Source organism: Hypomesus nipponensis, chromosome 2 (assembly GCF_054491055.1).
Source record: "Hypomesus nipponensis isolate SF chromosome 2, ASM5449105v1, whole genome shotgun sequence".
Classification (NCBI taxonomy): Eukaryota; Metazoa; Chordata; class Actinopteri; order Osmeriformes; family Osmeridae; genus Hypomesus; species Hypomesus nipponensis.
Window position 1 is genome coordinate 17601012 of NC_140362.1, and position 18857 is coordinate 17619868.

Here is an 18857-nt window from a genome sequence, read left to right on the forward strand (position 1 = left end):
AAGAATGCCCTGCAAAGATGAGCAGAAAAGCACAATCCTTGAAAATCCATGTCAAAAAATGTTCTGTTAATTTTCTCAGGAAACAGTGACTCCCTCTAAGTTTAGTCAACATGTCAGCCATGCACAGTCCTCATCAGCCTGACACCCAAGTCAATTAAAAAACAATCAAACAGTAAACATTTGACAGTTATTAGGTGCTCAGTCTCCTCCTCACTCAGTGGAGATGAGGTTGAGCCTGGACCAATCAGGTAAAAGACAGTTGAAGCAGCATAGTTGACACCAGTGTTTCAGGCTTCAACAGAAGCAGAAGAATCCCCCGCCCCCCCCTTTTCACCACCACCTTCAATATCTCTTCCCTCTTTCCAACTGTTTACAAGATTCCAAAAAATGACCTGTACCTGACATTGGAATGTGGACATTTTCACCCTTGGTGGGATGAGAAGTTTAGTCTTTCTGGATCAATTCCATTAACATCAACGACAAACACTCTACCATACCACCCTTTTCAGGGTCACCGTTCCCCTGGTCACTGCTCCGTTTTTAACTTCCCCAGGCCCCCTCTTACAAGTACCTTCAGACTTTCTAACCCAGGATGTCAAGATAGACTGGGGGGGTCTTGACCAGGGCCATGAGGCGACTGTGGATGTCCTTGATGATTAGTCTTTGCTGGGGCTCCCTCTGCCAGCAGCCCTGCATCAGCAAGTGCACCTCCTTAGGACAGGTCCGCGGTCTCTCCAGCTCTCGACCTTGTGTAATGCACTCAATGGCCTATTGGGGGTGCAATAGATTTAGGTTCAGATAGTGTCTTGAACGTTTGATAGTGTTTACACAGTTTATTTTCAGGGATGTTTCTCTAAACAATCCTCCAAAGAGAGACATATTGATAGTCAGATTGGTTTATGGAAAATAATTATGTCAACCAGTATGGTTACACGTAGATTCTCGTTGAAGTTTTTTTTTTTTTTTTGCTTTGATAAAGTTTGGCAAAAAGTAAGACATAAAAAGTATTAATGGTGCTTGCTATGATTAGAAAACTAATTAGTGAATTAATTATTCTCTGTCAATGACTGGTAAATCTAGTTTTGTCTACTTGGATTACTCTGGGCTGTTTCTTTAAAGAGCTAGAGAATTGTATGCATTTACTACTGGACTAATCCAATGAACATAATAGACCTGTCAGCACCGAGCTACATCATCGAACAATGAGCTTTCAATCAGATTCCATCAACCAAGATTGATTCTGTCTTTTAAAATGGCTGGTGCCCTTCTTCATCTAACTTGTGGAGTTGATGATTTATTGCTGCCTTAGCTAACAACAGTTATAATTACACATGTCAATCATTGAATTTGGTTAACAAGGTTAAACGTCATTGGCCCTGGTCGAAAATGAGGCCCAATGAGATTACAATTGAGTGGACGGGAAAAGTGATCCACCCTCTGTTTGAAAGGAGAGAGGGTGCTGAGTTGTAATGGCACAGTTGCGGTCACAACGGAGTCCCACTTCTTGGTGCACAACCTCAAGAAACTGGACTGGACTGCCCTTAATTGCTATGAACTTATTGATTGGCTGTGAATAAAATGCTGGAAACTCTGGTGCTCAGACCTTGCTATGCAAACAGCAAAGTAATACATTTCATCATGTACTTGATTTTGTTTGGAATATGCTGTGCATTGAGTTTAATACAGTGATGTACATTATTCTTTTCCATCTCATTCTGTCATATCTCTATAATATGCAAAACCTCTTGTAAACAACATGCCCTGTAAATGTGTCATTATTTTGCCACATCTGTATGCTGACTTGCCTACCTCACTGTTGGAGAGCTGGTACCAAGGCTGTTTACCAAAGGTGAAGATTTCCCAAAGAACCACGCCAAAGCTCCAGATATCACTTTCCGTTGTGAACTTCCTGTACATGATGCTCTCAGGAGGCATCCAGCGAATAGGAAGCATGGTACGTCCACCCACCTGTCCAATCAAATAATGAATACTATAACACAGCACAACACACACCAACTGTGATCTCTCCGGTCTCATAACTTGCAGAACTGAATTAGGCTTAAACCCCAACCATAAAACCAACCCTACTCAAGTCAATACAAGTTGCCCCAGAAATTCATTCCATTTCAACCATCATACCCGGTAGTAGTCTGTGCTGTAGATGTCCCGGGACATCCCAAAGTCTCCGATTTTGACCACCAGACCCTCCCCCACCAGACAGTTGCGTGTGGCCAAGTCTCTGTGGACGAAGTGAAGGGAAGCCAGATAAACCATTCCTGAGGCAATCTGGGCAGCGATCTGAAGCATCTGAGGAATGGTGAGCTGGCCCAGAGGTGCTATCTTCACTTCCTCCAGGATACAGGCATCAGGACCATGGGCTCTGTTAGGGGTGGGGGGTGGGTTGGTGACAGGGAGGAGGTCGAGGTTATCATACTGGCATTTGGGATATGACAAGACATGCAGCTATATGCTACAACCAAGCGGCATGAGACTTCTTTCAGAAGAAACCAAGCTTATTATGTGGACAGATGTGGTGAGGCATGGTTTTACATTCAGTGTTGACCTAGTATTGGCCCTTCAGTGTACAACCTTTGCTTGACCCGATGGTGTATCGGTGAAATGGGCATGACTGAACCTTTCAATCTACAAATTGAAGCCTTTGGACGTATATGAGATCTGTAAAGTGTAATACATGGTCAGCATGAGGCCATGCCATAATAAAACAATTTAACGACGAAGCTAATATGGACCATAAGGCTTGTAATAAGCCTTGTATTAATTTCCCCATAATGTAATTTGGAGACGTATGACAACCATGCCTTGCTCCACAGTTGTTCTCAAGTCTCCAGCTTACACCCACTCGTATTTGAATCCAATCACCAAATGTAAAATTTCCATTGACATGTCTCCATCCATCCTAATAGTCAACCTCTCCACTTTGTCACATGCTCCCTTTCCATTTTGCAAAGGAAGTCTATACAATCACTATTAGTTTAACAGGCAGGTGGTAGAGTAGAAAAGCAGCTGGGATGTAGGGCCTAGACACACACTTCCAGTCTGTCTGGTGGAAATGTGATTTTCATCCATCCCATCCTTGAACATATATTTCAAGTATTGTGTGTGTGTGTGTGTGTGTGTGTTGGACAGAGTGAAAGAAAGGGGAGTATTTGTGTGTTTCCTCATCAAGTCTCATTGTTAGTCTGGCCTCATGGACACCTGGCAGACCTGTAGCATCTACATCTGTTTCAGTGGCGTCCCAGACTATTTCCCAGGTGCAAAATAAGTGGTGTCGAACAACATGGCTTACAGTATAGCATCCATTCAGTTCCCTACAAATAAAACCTGTTTGTTTCAAGGTTGTAGACGGAACAGTTTATGTTTGGGTCCCCTACTGATGCTCAAACTGTGTCTTGAATCACATAACCAAAAGATAATAGTATTGTAATTCTTTGCAGTTGCTAAGTATGATAACCTTTGCATGGCACTGTGGACCCATGCAGTCCACCAACATTCGCTCAAGTGGCTTTAGCTTCGTTGAAGTCAATCAAGGGGCTTTGTTGAAGAATGATTGGAACAGTGGTGTTTAAAGAAGAATTGATCAAGGTGGCAGCAGTCATGTTTAATCTGATGAATTCCTTTTGCTAGTTAAAAAATCTCAGTCTAGACTAGATCAGCAAACTATTTACAATAAGGACACACTGTACTGATTGTCAACGGTCTATTACTCAACAAGCTTTCATTTTCATAACTTAAGTGCTGTGAACAGTGTTGTCAATTTCAAGCGGCACAATACGTACCGAAGAAAGCGGTTGAGGTCTCCGTGCCTCATGTATTCGAACACCATGGCCAATGGCTCTCCGTCGGTACAAACACCATAGAATCGGACAATGTGTTGGTGCTGAAGAACTGTGAGGAGCTCAGCTTCTCTCTGGAAGTCTTGCCGCGTTGATTCGTTTGCATCTTTGAGAGTCTGCGTCGCAAGTCAAAGAATGCTTTTTCTTGATTTCCGTTCAAATATGCAAAAAGACTCAATACATCTCATAGCATCACTACAAAGATTGATTTGTCTATTTAATTTATATAACATCATTTAAATAATGCCAGACAAGACACTGTGGAACCCATTCTCATACCTTGATAGCCACCAGCATCTTGTCACTGTCAGGGCTGAGGTTGGCACACTCTGCAAGGTAGACCTTGCCAAATGCACCTTCACCCAATTCCCACTTCAGCACAATGTCTTGTCTTTTTATATGCTGTACACCTGCACACAAAGACAGAAAGGCTGTCAGACAAAGACAAACAGAAAACTCATTATCATGGGCAGTTATACGCAACCCCAATACATGTCCAACCATCCAAACTTCCAACATTTACTTAAGAATGTTAGAACCCAAACTGATTACAACAATAATCTTCAGATCATTGATCTTCTGTCATACATTCCATACGCACCATTTGCTTTGGATAAAAGTTGTAAATAGGTTTTAAAACACTTTTTCCACTTACACATATCTTTATCCTTGATGATTCCACAGAAATACTGTGGATTCTCCACAAAGCTGGACATGCCTGTGTCCAAAATGCCCTCATCTGAGGAGGGGGGGCTGGCCCCAAAGTTCATGAATCTAAGGGAGACAGCCATGTCATCCTCCGTGCCCAGAACAGACGAGCCTGGCAGAGGTACAGAAAGGCCCAGAAAGAAAAAGGAGACAGGGAGATACATGTTTTTTTTTTTTATGTCATGTTTCAAATCTTTCTACTCCAATCCAGGCATTTACAATTCATCAATAGCCCATTTAGTCAGAGAATTGTCAGTTCTTAAAATAGATTTTGCTGTTTTTTCGCAAAACCTATGGCTACTCGCAACAAGCAATACTAATCACAGCCATCAACAATACCGCAATCAGTACAATATTGAAAAAACACCCAAATGAAGAAAATAATTAAAAAAATCCCTTGGACAGTGAGTCTGAACAGTAAGCATCTCTGGGTGCGCTTGCCTATTAAAAGCCAAACAAGTGTGCCTAAAATCGTAAAACCCACTCAAGGAGGAAAACCACAGAACCCCCCAGAGTCATCCTGATAGAAAATGGAGGATGGGAGCAGGGGAGAGCGAAAACGAACCGACACGTCAGGGAGGGGGGCACTTAGGCAATCACGTCCACTTAGGCACTTTATAGGCCAGTTGGCGTAGTGGATGGAGGGGGTGTGGGGGGGTCCAAGAGGACCTATATATTGCACCCAGCCGGCCTCCATCAGTCTTCTTTAATGGCCCACACCGCGGTGGCTACAGGAGGGTTTCTGACGCCGTTCACTTTGCATGCTGTAATTAAGGCACTCTAGCCCACCGTGGATCGGGGCTGACAGTGTGCAAAGTTACAGCTCAGAGGAAACCTTAGATTATACACCCTCTTGCGCACTACTTTCCAAAAGCAACTCAATTCCTGCTGCGGAACTGTTGGCCATTTCAGTGATGACAGGGAGGAAAAAAATAGGGGGTATAGCTCCTTCCAGCACGGATGTTCTTTTGAGTCTTTTTAGATTAATTATGCTGAACTATATATACATACAAAATTATATCAATTATAACATCTACATTTAGAACCATGTTAGATTATAGAATATTTCCTTTGTGTTCAGGCAAGTGGTGTAATGTTTTAAAGGAGATATACTGTACATTGGCCCTGGGACACACTGTTTTAATTGGCAACACTTTACATCAGACCTACATGAACTAGCATGTAACTACACAGCAATATGTTATGCGTACATACAGTAGAAATTGCCATGTAATTAAATAGTATCAAGAGTTAGCGGCATCCTATTACAAAAGTGTAAGAATGCACAAGTCTTTCTGGAGGGACAATTGCAGGTAGGCTTGATTTTTGTTCTGTGCTTCCTATTCTGAATGGTGTATCATGACTTTTGGACATTGAGTGTAACTTACGATGAATGCCAAACTTGGAATGTTGGCCACACTTGTTGATGACCAAGACCATGATCAGAAGGAAAGTGCAAACAAACACTGCTAGCCCCACTGCCACAGACACCTGTATTCAAAGACAGGAGTTGAGTATCAATCAGAGGAATAGTGCGGAAATATTATTACCATTTTAGATGAATAGAATATTCACTTACCCCAAACACTCGACTCTCCAAGTTTTCAGTGACATCCTCATGAGATTTTTTGGTGGGAACTGGATGAATCATACACACAAAATAAGTGTATAGTTTTTGGTTAGTAATAAAATCATTTTTCTTCTTCATACAGTATTTGTTGCAATTTGACAAATATTGAAATTGAATCTGTAATGTACACAGACTGCTGATACTGGTGAGAATTACAGCATTTTTGACTTCACAGTGGAGTGGAATTTTCCAGTGAGTCCAATCCATCCATCTACTGAGTAATATAAATCTCAGGAATCATTCAAAACACTTACTTGGATCATCATCATTTAGAACTGGCATTGAGAGAGGAAACATAGAGTTATTCCAAGCATACATTTTAATATTTAAATTTCCAATAATCTGGATATCCATGAAATGGAAAACAAAATCCTAATTGCCACATGCTCACCAGGAAACATTCCCTCTGGGGAATCAAACAGGTCAAAGGGGTTGTCCATGAACTTGCCCGTGGCTGTCTCTCGGTCACTCCCCAGTTTGTTCTCCACTATAAGGGTATAGTGGCCATTGTTAAGGTGGGTGGGCTTGTTGAGAAACAGACATCCATGTTTGACCGAGCCATCGTCTGAGTCGGGAATGAGCTGTGTGTAGGTGTAACGGGTCTCGTTGAGGGTAGAGCCGTTGTACAGCCAGCGGATGGTGGGCTCTGGATTGCCGTCCACTGCAAAGGGGAAACACCAGTGGTGCTGTGGCTCAGCATCTCTTAGGAAAATGATCTTGACTGGAACTGTGGAGGGATAGGAAAATAGTGGAAATTCACTCAACGTGGACTAATACAACGAGAAAACTCTGGATTTGACTGTAGAAGTTTAAAGAGCATCAAGAATGACAAACATTTTAGTTACTCTTTGTTAAAATCATAATCAGCTGCTAAAATGTAAAAAGGTAACGTAAAATAGTAGTGTCATTTAAAGAGCCCTTTACAGTAGGTTCCCTATTATGAGTTATGGGTCTATGTTGTCTTCCTGTATTGGACCTGTTGACCTGCCATGAATAATGAATCTGGGACTCCTATAGGGCCCCTAACCACAAAGGCTACCTGGAATAAACGAGAAGCTAGAGGAAATGGTCTGCTAGATCGAAGATGGAGCTGATGGACAAAGTCCCCTCTTTTTTCAACGTTCATTCCACTGCTCTTAACCCATGACCCTGTCTGAGAAAGTGCAGCACGAAGCAAGATACCAAGACATGCGTGCCATTGTGTGTGCTCCTGTCAGCAATATCACTTGCAAAAATGTGCAATCCACATGGTCGTACTAATGGTCTCAAATGACCCAATTTAAGCATTAAAGAAAAATAAACCCGTTAAATATTGTGCCATTGAGGTTCAGTCTGCCCTTACTTTGTCCTGGCCAATATATATGATTTCTCAGAAGCAAAGCTTTTGTATTTCCAACCCAACAGCAGCACTACTTGGTTTTATTCTGTTCCATGGGAAATGGCTACACGAATCAAATGAATCTGTGGTACAAAGAGACACTCCATGAAGCGACCGAGCCCTGTAAACATCCCTCCAATCGGGGGCGGTAATTTAGGGTAATTAAAGGACCGGTGGTTAACGAGTGTCCGTCCACCAGGGGAGCTGATGTTGATAGATTAGGCATGCTAACGCATTTACTGACTGCCAATCACCGCCAACCAAGCCTTTTTCCGGAGTTGGAGGGAAAAATCCATTAGCCAAAAGCTCAAATCGGATTGCACAATGGTTATCAGCAGACATTTTTCTAACGCTCATCATTTGTCCCTTGATGCTTGTGCATTTTTGGCTCCAGTTGACTAGTCCCCCCCTCCACTCTTTTCAAGCTTTTTTCCAATGAGTGTCACTGAGGCGATGATAAATGATACAGTTTGAGCAATATTTTCAGTAATGTACTGCTAATGCATCACACGCTCTCTCTATTGGGCCCAGTGGGTCTTGTCATTCTTTGATGGTGTTCAAAATGAACTTTAAGATTTCAAATTGAACTTTCAGACAGCACTAATGCATGGCTGAAGAGTAAACAAGATCTGAAATCTCCAGTGTATAGTTGCTACATGATATAATTAGCATGCATTTGACGGTGAGAAGCTCTTGGACTGTTCTCATGCTGTATTTCTTTGACCTTACTGCATCTTTGCAGAATGAGTGAGAGCTGACAGAAAGTTGGTATGAAAAGTGAGGGGAAAGGGGGGTGCTCTATTTCAAGTCATATATCATTACTCAGAACTCTGTGCTAACATTTATTTCTGGCTTCCAGCTTGTCATCTGTGGAAAATGGAACACAAAGTGCTCATTCGGACAATCGGATAATCATACATTAATGCCTAGATCTTTAAAGGAGTGTGTAAGCTTTCAAGCATGCTTGGTTGAGCATTTTGTTTGGCACTTACATTCAATGTCCAGCATAACCATGTCATCGTCAGGTCCAGCCTGGTTCTCAGCCTCGCAGGTCAAGTTGTGGAGGTTGTCTTTGGAGGACATATTTGTTAGATGTAGGACAAGCTCCAGGGTGGCGCCCCAGATCCGTTCCTGAAGATGAGGAGAAACACCACAGCAGTCTATTCAAGTGAAGGTTTACAATACACCTGAGATACTAGTGTGTCAGTATCCTTTCATTTAATAAAGATGATGGCGTGTATGTCTAACAAGGATAAAGTTCCACTACCTGAACGTAGTAGTGGGAGTGCAGTTGGTGTGTGCGCCATCTCACTATGGGAATGGGAACTCCTGTCACATGACACTCAAAGGTGAGGTTTCCACCTTCCTGGATTTTGTTATTGGATTGCAGGATGGTCACCTCAGGGACACCTGCAAGAAAGTTGAGCGATGTGATCTCATTAGCTTCCACTACATGTTTATAAAGAAACAAAACGTTGCACTCCATGTACACTCAGTGACTTTAAGATGTTTGCCATGTTTGCATGGAAATCCTCAAAAAAAACATATTATTCTCTACCAGATATAACCAGATGTAGAAACTTTCTTAGATTCCCATAGGGTCACAATTATGTCAATGTTACATACTGCAGTTTTCCATCACTAAGGAATTTAATGATAGGCTGTGGCCATCAGAGGAACAATGCAGTAGTTGGTTGTCCAGGTCGCCACGCTCATTTTGCTGCCATTGCTGGAGCCAATGAATATCACATGAACACACAAGCGGGTTGTCCCTCAAGATCCTGAGAAAGAAAACAATTATTTGTCATAAAATACATGAAATTATAAAACTAATTCCTTCCTTTAAAGGAGTGTTTCGACTGCTATTCGGGCAATGCTATTAGAACACTGACACAAGGGGGATATTAGCCATACACCTCCTGCAATGAGCTTAAGAACATCTAATAATGTTAATAGAAAGTGACTGATTTGGATTACACGATTAATAGTTTGACAAACAATGAAAGGGAAACTAGTTTTCACATGTTTTAGCCCTGGGTCTACTGAATACAAATCCACAAATACTTGTTTAAAGTGTTTTACTCACAAGTTTAGCAGGGGTAGAAAATGGAAGACCTTCCAACTGATATGCTCCAGAGAGTTGGATGCCAGGTTCCTACAGAATGAATAAAATATGACTGACACTTCATACAACAGCATAAATCATCTGAATGCTACTGTTACATGCCCATACAGTACACAATACTGTATATGCTTCACCTGAATTTACAGTTTCTTCTAACTGTTGAAAAGAAACTGCTGTCCCACAGTGACATAATAACTTTAGTACAATGCATACCTACTTTGAATTATACTTTGCCTTAAAAACATTAATGACTCCTTATGGAAACTGATCAATTCGATTTGCAAGTGTTTCTTATCACATCATTGGCAGGCCTCTCATGTTCTCTCAATGTTCAGTGCATTAGATGATTAGTCTGAAGTGATAAACACTTGTCTGAAGGAAAACAATGTTTGGTCACAGTCTGAGAATCAAACAATAAGCTTGATGAATTTGCTTTGCACTTTTTGGGATTTGAATGTGTTCAAATACAGTTGATACAGCATTACACAAAATATATACTGCAGGTAATGTAATTAAGATGCTATTATTAGACATATATGAACTACTAGGATTCTAGTTTTCCTCAAGTTGCTGTTGAACGACTGCTTTGAACTGATCCTCAGATGACCAAGCAGGTAAATGAAAACCCCTCAGAAGATGATAGCAGACCACACCAGGGAGGGCTCTGATGCAAACCGATACATATTCACTTTGGCAGGGGCAAAGGGGGCCAGCAGGGGTTAAATTATTTGTTTTCCCATCTCCCAAAAGTTCATGTCAGATGGGTTAGCCATTGGGGCCTATCTATTACAAGCTCGATTCTTCCACAGCCCACAGGGGAGGAGCATAGCCGGGAATAGCAGTTGCGTCTCTCTGCCTTCGCATAAGTTCTGCATACATCCAAGATGAACAGCGGTTATCGGTAAACAAGTGACAGACGTTGAGGAAAAAAAGATGAATGTGGTGTGTCTCCCCCACCCCCCCATCACACACACACCCCTTCTACAACAGTATCAAAGTAACAATCACCACATGTTCATGTGCTCTTTGGGTGAAGTCCCCAAATCTATAAGACACATCTGTTACACTCTGCAGCCCCTCCAGTAAAATATTGATTAAGTGATAATGGACCCTTAGTGGAGTGGATTTATTATGCATCAGTTGTCAATAATCCGCCGAAGCGAGCGAGTAAAAGGTGACTGGTGGATGTCTTCTCCGATTTCTCCCCAACCCAGTCTCAGACCCCCTCCTCCTCACCCAAAAGGGCGGCCTTTCTAGTAAACAACATTGGACATGTCGCACACACTCTGTAAAACAATGAGGACAAGATGGTCGCGATAAGGGTCAACTACCGATGGATAGGATAACTGCCGTGTCTACAGTAAATGCCACACAAGAATTGAAAGAGGCGCTACTTAGAATTAAGTAACTTTGTGATGACTATAGTAACCAATGCCATAGTGCCTTCCACCAATGCATATATTAGGCTTTTAAATATTGTTAAAATATAGAAACACATAAAATAAATGTGTTCACATGGTAAGACTATTTGCTAAGTGAATCTGAAGATATATACTCAATATATCATCAACAAATTGTAAATTACTTTCAACTAACACTTTAACTCTTTAACTTACTGAGTTGTACTTGTAATTAGTTAGTTTTTTTGATGGTTTGAGCACCTACAGATGGTCCACAGGGGATTCTCAAAATAGAGTGGAACTGTCTACACTTAATGGCCACATTATTAGGTACACCTTACAAATATTGGGTTGGATCTCCTTTAGCCTTCAGAACTGGCAAAAAAGGTTGTGGCATAGAGTCATCAAGGTGCTGGAAATCTTCTGCTGAGATTTTGTCTGTCATTGTCATGTTAAAGAAACTAGTTTGAGATGATTTGAGCTTTGTGACATGGCACATTATCCTGCTGGAAGTAGCCATCTGAAGATGGGTACACTGTGGTCATAAAGCAATGACATGATCAGCAACAATACCCGGGTAGATTGTGGCTTTTAAATGTTGCTCAGCTAGTACAGAGGGGCCCAAAGTGTGTCCATAAAATATCCCCCACACCATTACACCACCACCACCAGCCTGAACCGTTGATACAGGGCAGGATGGATCCATGCTTTCATGTTGTTTACGCCAAATTCTGACCTCACCATCTAAATGTTGCAGCTGAAATCCTTTTCTATTGTTCAATTTTCTATCGTCCAATTTAGGTGGGCCCATGCGAATTGTAGCCTCAGTTTACAGTTTTCTTGTCAGCTGACAAGAGTGGCCCCCAGTGTTTTCTTCTGCTCCTGTAGCCCATCTGCCTCAAGGTTCAACGTGTTGTGCATTCAGAGATGCTCTTCTGCTTACCTTGGTTGTAACGAGTGGTTATTTGAGTTACTGCTGCCTTTCTATTAGCTCAAACCAGTCTGGTCATTCTCCTCAGACCTCTGGCTTCAACAAGGCATTTTAGCCCACAGCATGTCTGACCCACACATGTTTGGAGACATAAAGAGGAAAGACAGTACTTAAGTAAAAACAAGGACACTTACACATACTGGAGCTTGAGATTGTTCTGGAAGGCATTAGCAGATATATGCTGCAGTTTGCAGAATGTGATGGTGCTAGGAAAGGTATGCAAAAACACACACACATTACACAACACACACACACAACACACACACACAAAATAAACACTTGGTCATCATAATCAATTCTGAACAGAAGATATTGAACAGGTCCACAAAGACTAGTCAAATAATACTGAAATTAAAAGTCTTCCTTGGGATATTGACTTACACTCAACACAAGATGTTTAGCCCTTAATAAAAGACCTATAAAGGGAATTCACTTTTGTGTTGTAAGTTTAAGACTGCATTGATGGCTGTCACTTTAGAATAAAGGACGGTTACAATCACTGAATGGATTAGCCAATGATAATACATTTGTAATAACTCCCCTTTTCACATTTTCTTCCTCATATTCACCTAAACCAAGCTAGACTGTGTCTATCTAAAGAAATCTACATACGAAAAAACACTTGTTAGGTGAGTTAAACTTTACAGTAAGTGATTGATTTCACTGACTGATTCAGAAACAGTAGAGCATTTTCCCATTTGACCACTTACATTTACATGACATTTAGTCCTTTATTTATACTGCATTACCAACTATTCGAAACGTGCTATTAAAGAAGGCTTGATACAACTGATACATGAATGTCACATCAGCATGGAGTGGAGCCAACTTTGGATCGTTAAAAAACGTCAGAATAGTGAGTCATTGGGGTTTGAACTGAAGAAGTAACTCAGACAAGCGGACAAGTCTACAAGTCGGCCAACAAGACCAAGTTACTCACAGGTTCTTCAGTTCCCTGTAGTTGTCCAGGTCGTGTCTTGTAATGTTCTCCAGGGTAACCTGGTTTTCAATGTAACTGGGGGAGAAAAAAAAATCATAAAACCGACAGAACTATTCAATTGTTGCCTTAGACTTGAGTTTAGATTTAATCTGACTAACCCCCCCCCCCCCCCCCCCAACAAAAAAAAAGTAAAAATGTTGTACACAATCGTTCTAAATGTTTATTTTATTTTCATATTAGGATAATTCACATGATTTATTCTGGACAGGTCACACAGTTGATGGACCAAAGAAGACCAATTATAAAAAGCAACAAAATAAATATCCAAACTCAATCCTGTTATGAGAATCTCAATACATTTACATTTAGTCATTTAGCAGACGCTCTTATCCAGAGCGACTTACGGATGGTAATAATAGTCAATGCTTTAGAAGTCTTAGATCATTTTTTCAGATGATGTCTATTGGGTTAATCTAGATATTTCATGCAACTCAATTCAACGTTCACTCTATAGAAGGCCACAAATCTTTACCATCAACTAAATAACCAAGTTGAACAAACTTATCAAGGATTTTTATGGCTGCATTTATGTGAACATTTTCTCTCTTTTTAACAGGACCAGGGTGAGGAGGTAGTGAAGGAATAGGAGGGGGACAAAAACAGGGAGGAAGATGGAGCAATGAGAACAAAATCCAGTTCATGGAAAGTTTCCCCATTGTCTGTTACTATAAATATTGTTTTTTTTTATCCTCTAACCACATTAAGGCTAAATGCACAACTAAACGTATTGCCTGCACTTACTAAGACCCTATCTTGTGCTCAATTGTCATCCTTTTCAGGTGAACATGAAAATGAAATAAATATAGAACCTTCCTTCAACCAAGCCTTTGTTCTTTGAGGTAAGAAAACATGGTCTCTCTTAGTTAGTCTGTACATTCTGTGTTTATATTACAGTGTGGCACACAAACAGATATTTATGCATGTACGATTGACCCATGCAGCAGTAATGTGATTAGAGGGCAGGTGGAACCAGAATCACCCATCACCCCCCCCTTACTGGATTGAGCCAAGTGGGTAATATATCATCCATTGTTCTCCTGTGGGGGGCATTCGCTTGGCAATTCTTACAATTGCATTTATAACTTAGCACATGATGAATTTCTGGCCCGTTCCTCAGTTAATGGCTGCTTGTTTGTTTCTCATATCAGCTAGTGTTCTTTTGCACCCACAGTAAAGTGTTGTCATTCACTGGCACACTACATGGAGAGGTAAACACATGCCAACAGAGCCTTCTTGCTTATTGATTGAGTGACTCATAGTGGATGTAGAAGAGCTTCTGAAGTCTGGGGTTTCATGTTTAGATACAGGTACAGAGAAGGTGTTCAAAGAGTGAGGAGAGAGAAGGCAAGAAAAAGTGAGAAAAAGAAAGCGAGGGAGGGAGATTGAAAGTAAGACAAAGCTGTAGAGAAAAAACAAACAAAAATGGCAGAGAGACAAAGATAGAGAGAGGGAGAGAGGGAGAGAGAGAGAGAGAGAGAGAGAGAGAGAGAGAGAGAGAGAGAGAGAGAAAAGAAAGATAGAAGAAAGACTACTTGACAGAAGCAGAAGGGACCAAAATTGACTTCTGTATAGCTGTTCACAGATGTGCTTCCTTTCTAACAAGTGTTAATTGCCCATTTCTAAAAAGGAGAAGAAAGACAGAACAGCTTGGCAGTATGGCAAAATTATGCCATAATTCAATCTTGACATATTTTTCATTTACCAGTACTATGTTGTTAAGAGTGTAGCAGGCTTCTGTGAATCACTATGAATAAACATAAGTGGCTTTTCTGTCCTCTGAAATGAACATAAGAATAGCTTACACATATACTCTATAATGCACATTTTAACCATCAGTACTATCACTACCATCAGTCCTGCACTCATGGACAGTGTCTCCTTACAGTGTATTAAACCAGGTTGTACTAACTCAAGTGACACAAGACCACGACAACCTCAACAACCAGAAATTCTTGGACTGATTATTCTTTTGGGGATATAATTGGGAAATTCCTTTCCACCCACATCAAGCCTACCTTAGATTTCACAAATTAGATTGTAGTCTTCCAGTTATAAAAGTACTTTGTGCACCGGTAAACAAACATAACATAAACCTCACTCTCTAATACATATAACTCTCTCTCAGGTCTCCCCAAGTTCCAATACTGGAATACAAGTGCAAGACATCCTACAAATTAACTGAAGTTTACATTGACCCCATGTTGTTGTCAAACTATTTGTCACAATTTTCAAAACCAACCCACCATGCTATACAGTATTGATGTACCCACATCAATATTGTCTTTAGGTCGTAATTGTAATCTATTGAAAACACCAAATTGATGCAAAAATGCCGCAGACATGCCATGAGGTGACAAGTTGTATCTTTCTATTGTTGCAGTGAAACTTCTGAACACTTGTTGTTCTGTGCTAAGCATTACAGCATTACACCAAGTACAAACCAATACAGTTGCAACCTGAATTTCCATCAAAGCAACAAAATGGTTTAAATCAACGTTTCCAGTGTAAAATACTCAAAGACAAATACAAGGACTAACATATTAAGAGTAGAACAATATCAAAGGAAAGACATGATAGAAATCAACACATTCGCAAGAGGCATGACAGAACTTATCGACAGACAAACCAACCAATACAACCAACCAACGAAGCGCACTCACATCTCTGTGACGTTTTCGCTCTCCTGTGGTGCCAGTGCAGGGATACTGGCAATGCCATCAGGCTCCAAGCACTGCAGCATGGCAAAGGAACACCGGCAGGCTGCCGGGCACCCACCCAGGACAGGTGTGGGTGCCCAGCAGAGTGCAGTGAGGGCCAGGGGCAGTGCCAAGGCCAGTGGGAACATCCATGGAGAGGTGCTCAATGCCATAACCGTGATGGAAAACGTGGTCTTCTGAATGAAAGGAGTAGTGTTGTTGTCAAGTAGAAGAAGTGGTTGTATGGATAGGATACAAGTGACAGGATGGTAGCTTCCACACACAGTAGCTCTTCCTTTGGCTGTCTGGCAGGGTTGTGATTCCAGCCAGGAGGTTTTGGTATTGAGCCACAAGCAGCAATGAGCAGAAGGAGTGAGATGCAGGCAGGCAGGCAAGGGGCCCTGGGGACATTGGAGGGCTGCAGCCGCCCTCCCTCCCTATGTCTTTCTCGTTCTCTCACTCTCTCACAGAGGGAGGGGCAAAGCAAGGCCATTAGTTGACTGTGTTTGAGAGCCACAGTTATCAGACACCTACGGGAAAGGCTGGAAGGAAGGAAAGGGTGGATGTTGATGGGAGGAGAAAAGGGAGATATAGGACAGGATGAGGTATCATCTGGACAAGAGTGAGATGTCTCTTGTCCCAGCAATGATTAGGATTGTCAAGATGTTAGGACTCTTGGAGAACAGTTTGGATAGCCATATCTACGAAGGATCTTTCAATCTAATGGAATAGTAGTAATGGTTTTTGCTTTGAGAAACATTTCCAAAGCAGTCAAGGTTGAAATGAGTTCAGACCATGAAGGTAAAGATGGGGTATTAATGTGTTTTTCCTTGACCTTAAATAAGTAAATACCTATGAGGAGAAAAGAGAAAGCAAGTGCTTATGATGTCCGCTACTTACATCCACATGTTGTTCTTATCCATTAAACTCAGTGACCTGATAACTCAAATACTAGACATTTTTACCAGCGTACATATCCCTCCATTTATTTTATGTTCAGCATAAGTCTCTGACACAACCATACATTTTTAAAAAAATGAATGAATGCCTTTATTGTCATTGCACTTCTCCTGGTGGTGACACATAGTATGACAGGAGGACAATACAGTAAACATGAATTGAGACATAAAAAAGAGACCCAATCATGTGCTCAATCTAAGTCTATGCAAAGGTTTCAAAGAATGTTCCAACAGATCATTTACTTGCAGCAGTAAATATAAGGACTTCATACGCTCTGAATCATATCAGTCTGTACAGTAATATTATATCCACCATGGAATTCATGGAATCAAAAGTACCTAAAAAAAAAATACATATATCAAGAATGTCTTTCAGAAAATCTTTTGAAAGAAAGGGCCTCCAACTGCTAATATAGATATAAATGCTAGCATTAGCTAACTGCTGAGACCTATGGCCATTCATCTCTTGCCGCCTATATGAGTGGAGCACATTTTTACCCTTGGGACAAATATTGGCCCCACCCCTATCACTCTCCGTCGCTTCACACGAGTAAGGTCGTAGGGTCCCAACCACAATTACGACCCATACGCTGAATTGCCATTTTTTGCTGAAGTAATCAGGGCTATAGCGATGGCTCAGTACTTCTTCACTCTCTTACTTCAACTGAGCTCAGCAACTAGAGTGAAGACACAGGGATCCTATTCATAGCAAAAGTCTTCTAGAGGAGGAGAGGACAATTAACTTGATGTGAAGCATTATGGGAGGCATTTGATATGTGGCATGTTCTTACCTATTCAACCAAGAGGTGATTTTATGAGAAGGGGATAGGAGTAACTCAATGGTAGAGCATCTGACTGTAAATCGGGGGGTCAGATGGCTGAGCAGTTAGGGAGTCGGGCTATTAATCAGAAGGTTGCTGGTTCGTTTCCCGGCCGTGCAAAAATGACAATGTGTCCTTGGGCAAGGCACTTCACCCTACTTGCCTCAGAGAGAATGTCCCTGTACTCACTCTAAGTCGCTCTGGATAAGAGCGTCTGCTAAATGACTACATTTAAATCAAAAGATCCACACCTGCACATCAGCGTGGATAGAAATGTGTGCTAAATTTACATTATTTATTAATCAAAGTGTATGATATTTCTGGGTAAATTGTGAATGTAATCTCGTAAATGTGTTAATGTTCAACCACACAATTGTGTCGCAATATCCTAGCATATGTAGTATCTGCACTGGCCAACTGTTCTGAATGCATATACATTCTTTGAGGTTGTGGAACTCATAGTCACTTGTCCTGGCTATTGAAAAAGAACGAGAATAAAGAAAGTCATTTGTTTATTAAAATGTGTTTGTTTTTTTTGTTCCACATCTATAAGGATGTAATTAGAGTTAGGAAGTCTCCAATAATCAGTGACTGAGCAGGATACCCTGACCAAAGCAACCAATTTAGACAATGAGTAATCAAATTAAGTACAATACACTTACCACCCCCACACATCATCAACCCTTTTCAGAACTATTGTCACCAGATGAAAAAAAAGAAACGTTTTCAGTTCCAAAACACCATTTAAATAAAAAAAGCAGTTTGGTCATAGTACTTGTAAATAAACACTTTGTGTCCTATTCCTACCGTCCATCAACAAGTCCACCACTTATTCTGAAATAAGCGATTTATCGTACAAGTAACACATCTTTCGTGAAATAAGATATGAGTTAGGCCATAGAACACTAGGACTAAAACATCTAGGCTATTAATACAACCTATATTTCCAAACTGTTGACATTAAATGACTATGGCGGTGCATCATTTTGATTGACAGTGAAATAAAGGGTAAATTATTATTGCTTTCACTCTCAGGAATCAATCTTTCTACCATCAGGTCAGATATAACCATATTGGTTGAAAGATCATTCATTTAGAAAATGGCTGGTCTCTGTGGCATATGAAGCTATCACCTGTCCACCAACCATATTATTAGACCATCTTTCTTTCTCTCTCTGTTTAATTATGTAAGGATATAAAATAGAGTGCACCCCTTGACAACATCAGATGTGCATCTTGGCTCAGGTACTGCCCTTTACTATGTATTCAGAATTTGTTCACCACCTTGATTATTT

At 41.0% G+C, this 18857-nt stretch overlaps 1 protein-coding gene across 1 annotated transcript; it reads right to left on the bottom strand.

Moving 5' to 3' along the window:
- Window positions 1–582: 582 nt before the first annotated feature.
- Window positions 583–15955, bottom strand: ntrk1 (neurotrophic tyrosine kinase, receptor, type 1). The gene is made up of 17 exons (XM_084669148.1): window positions 15747–15955; window positions 13027–13101; window positions 12221–12292; window positions 9657–9725; window positions 9197–9351; window positions 8838–8980; window positions 8563–8701; window positions 6584–6919; window positions 6447–6467; window positions 6142–6200; window positions 5951–6053; window positions 4510–4674; window positions 4134–4264; window positions 3798–3970; window positions 2140–2380; window positions 1810–1968; window positions 583–768 (listed from the first exon to the last, which is right to left on the bottom strand). Exons 1-17 carry the CDS (start codon window positions 15953–15955, stop codon window positions 583–585), a joined length of 2436 nt encoding a protein of 811 aa, XP_084525274.1.
- Window positions 15956–18857: the final 2902 nt, after the last annotated feature.

Bases quoted from the DNA above. Each gene is read 5' to 3' on its own strand.
- ntrk1 (XM_084669148.1), bottom strand. From the start codon at position 15,955: ATGGCATTGAGCACCTCTCCATGGATGTTCCCACTGGCCTTGGCACTG. The intron at 6,920-8,562 runs GTAAGTGCCAAA...ATCCCTCCACAG, and splicing joins GGTTATGCTGGACATTGAAT to TTCCAGTCAAGATCATTTTC. The intron at 6,468-6,583 runs GTGAGCATGTGG...TCTCAATGCCAG, and splicing joins CCCAGAGGGAATGTTTCCTG to TTCTAAATGATGATGATCCA.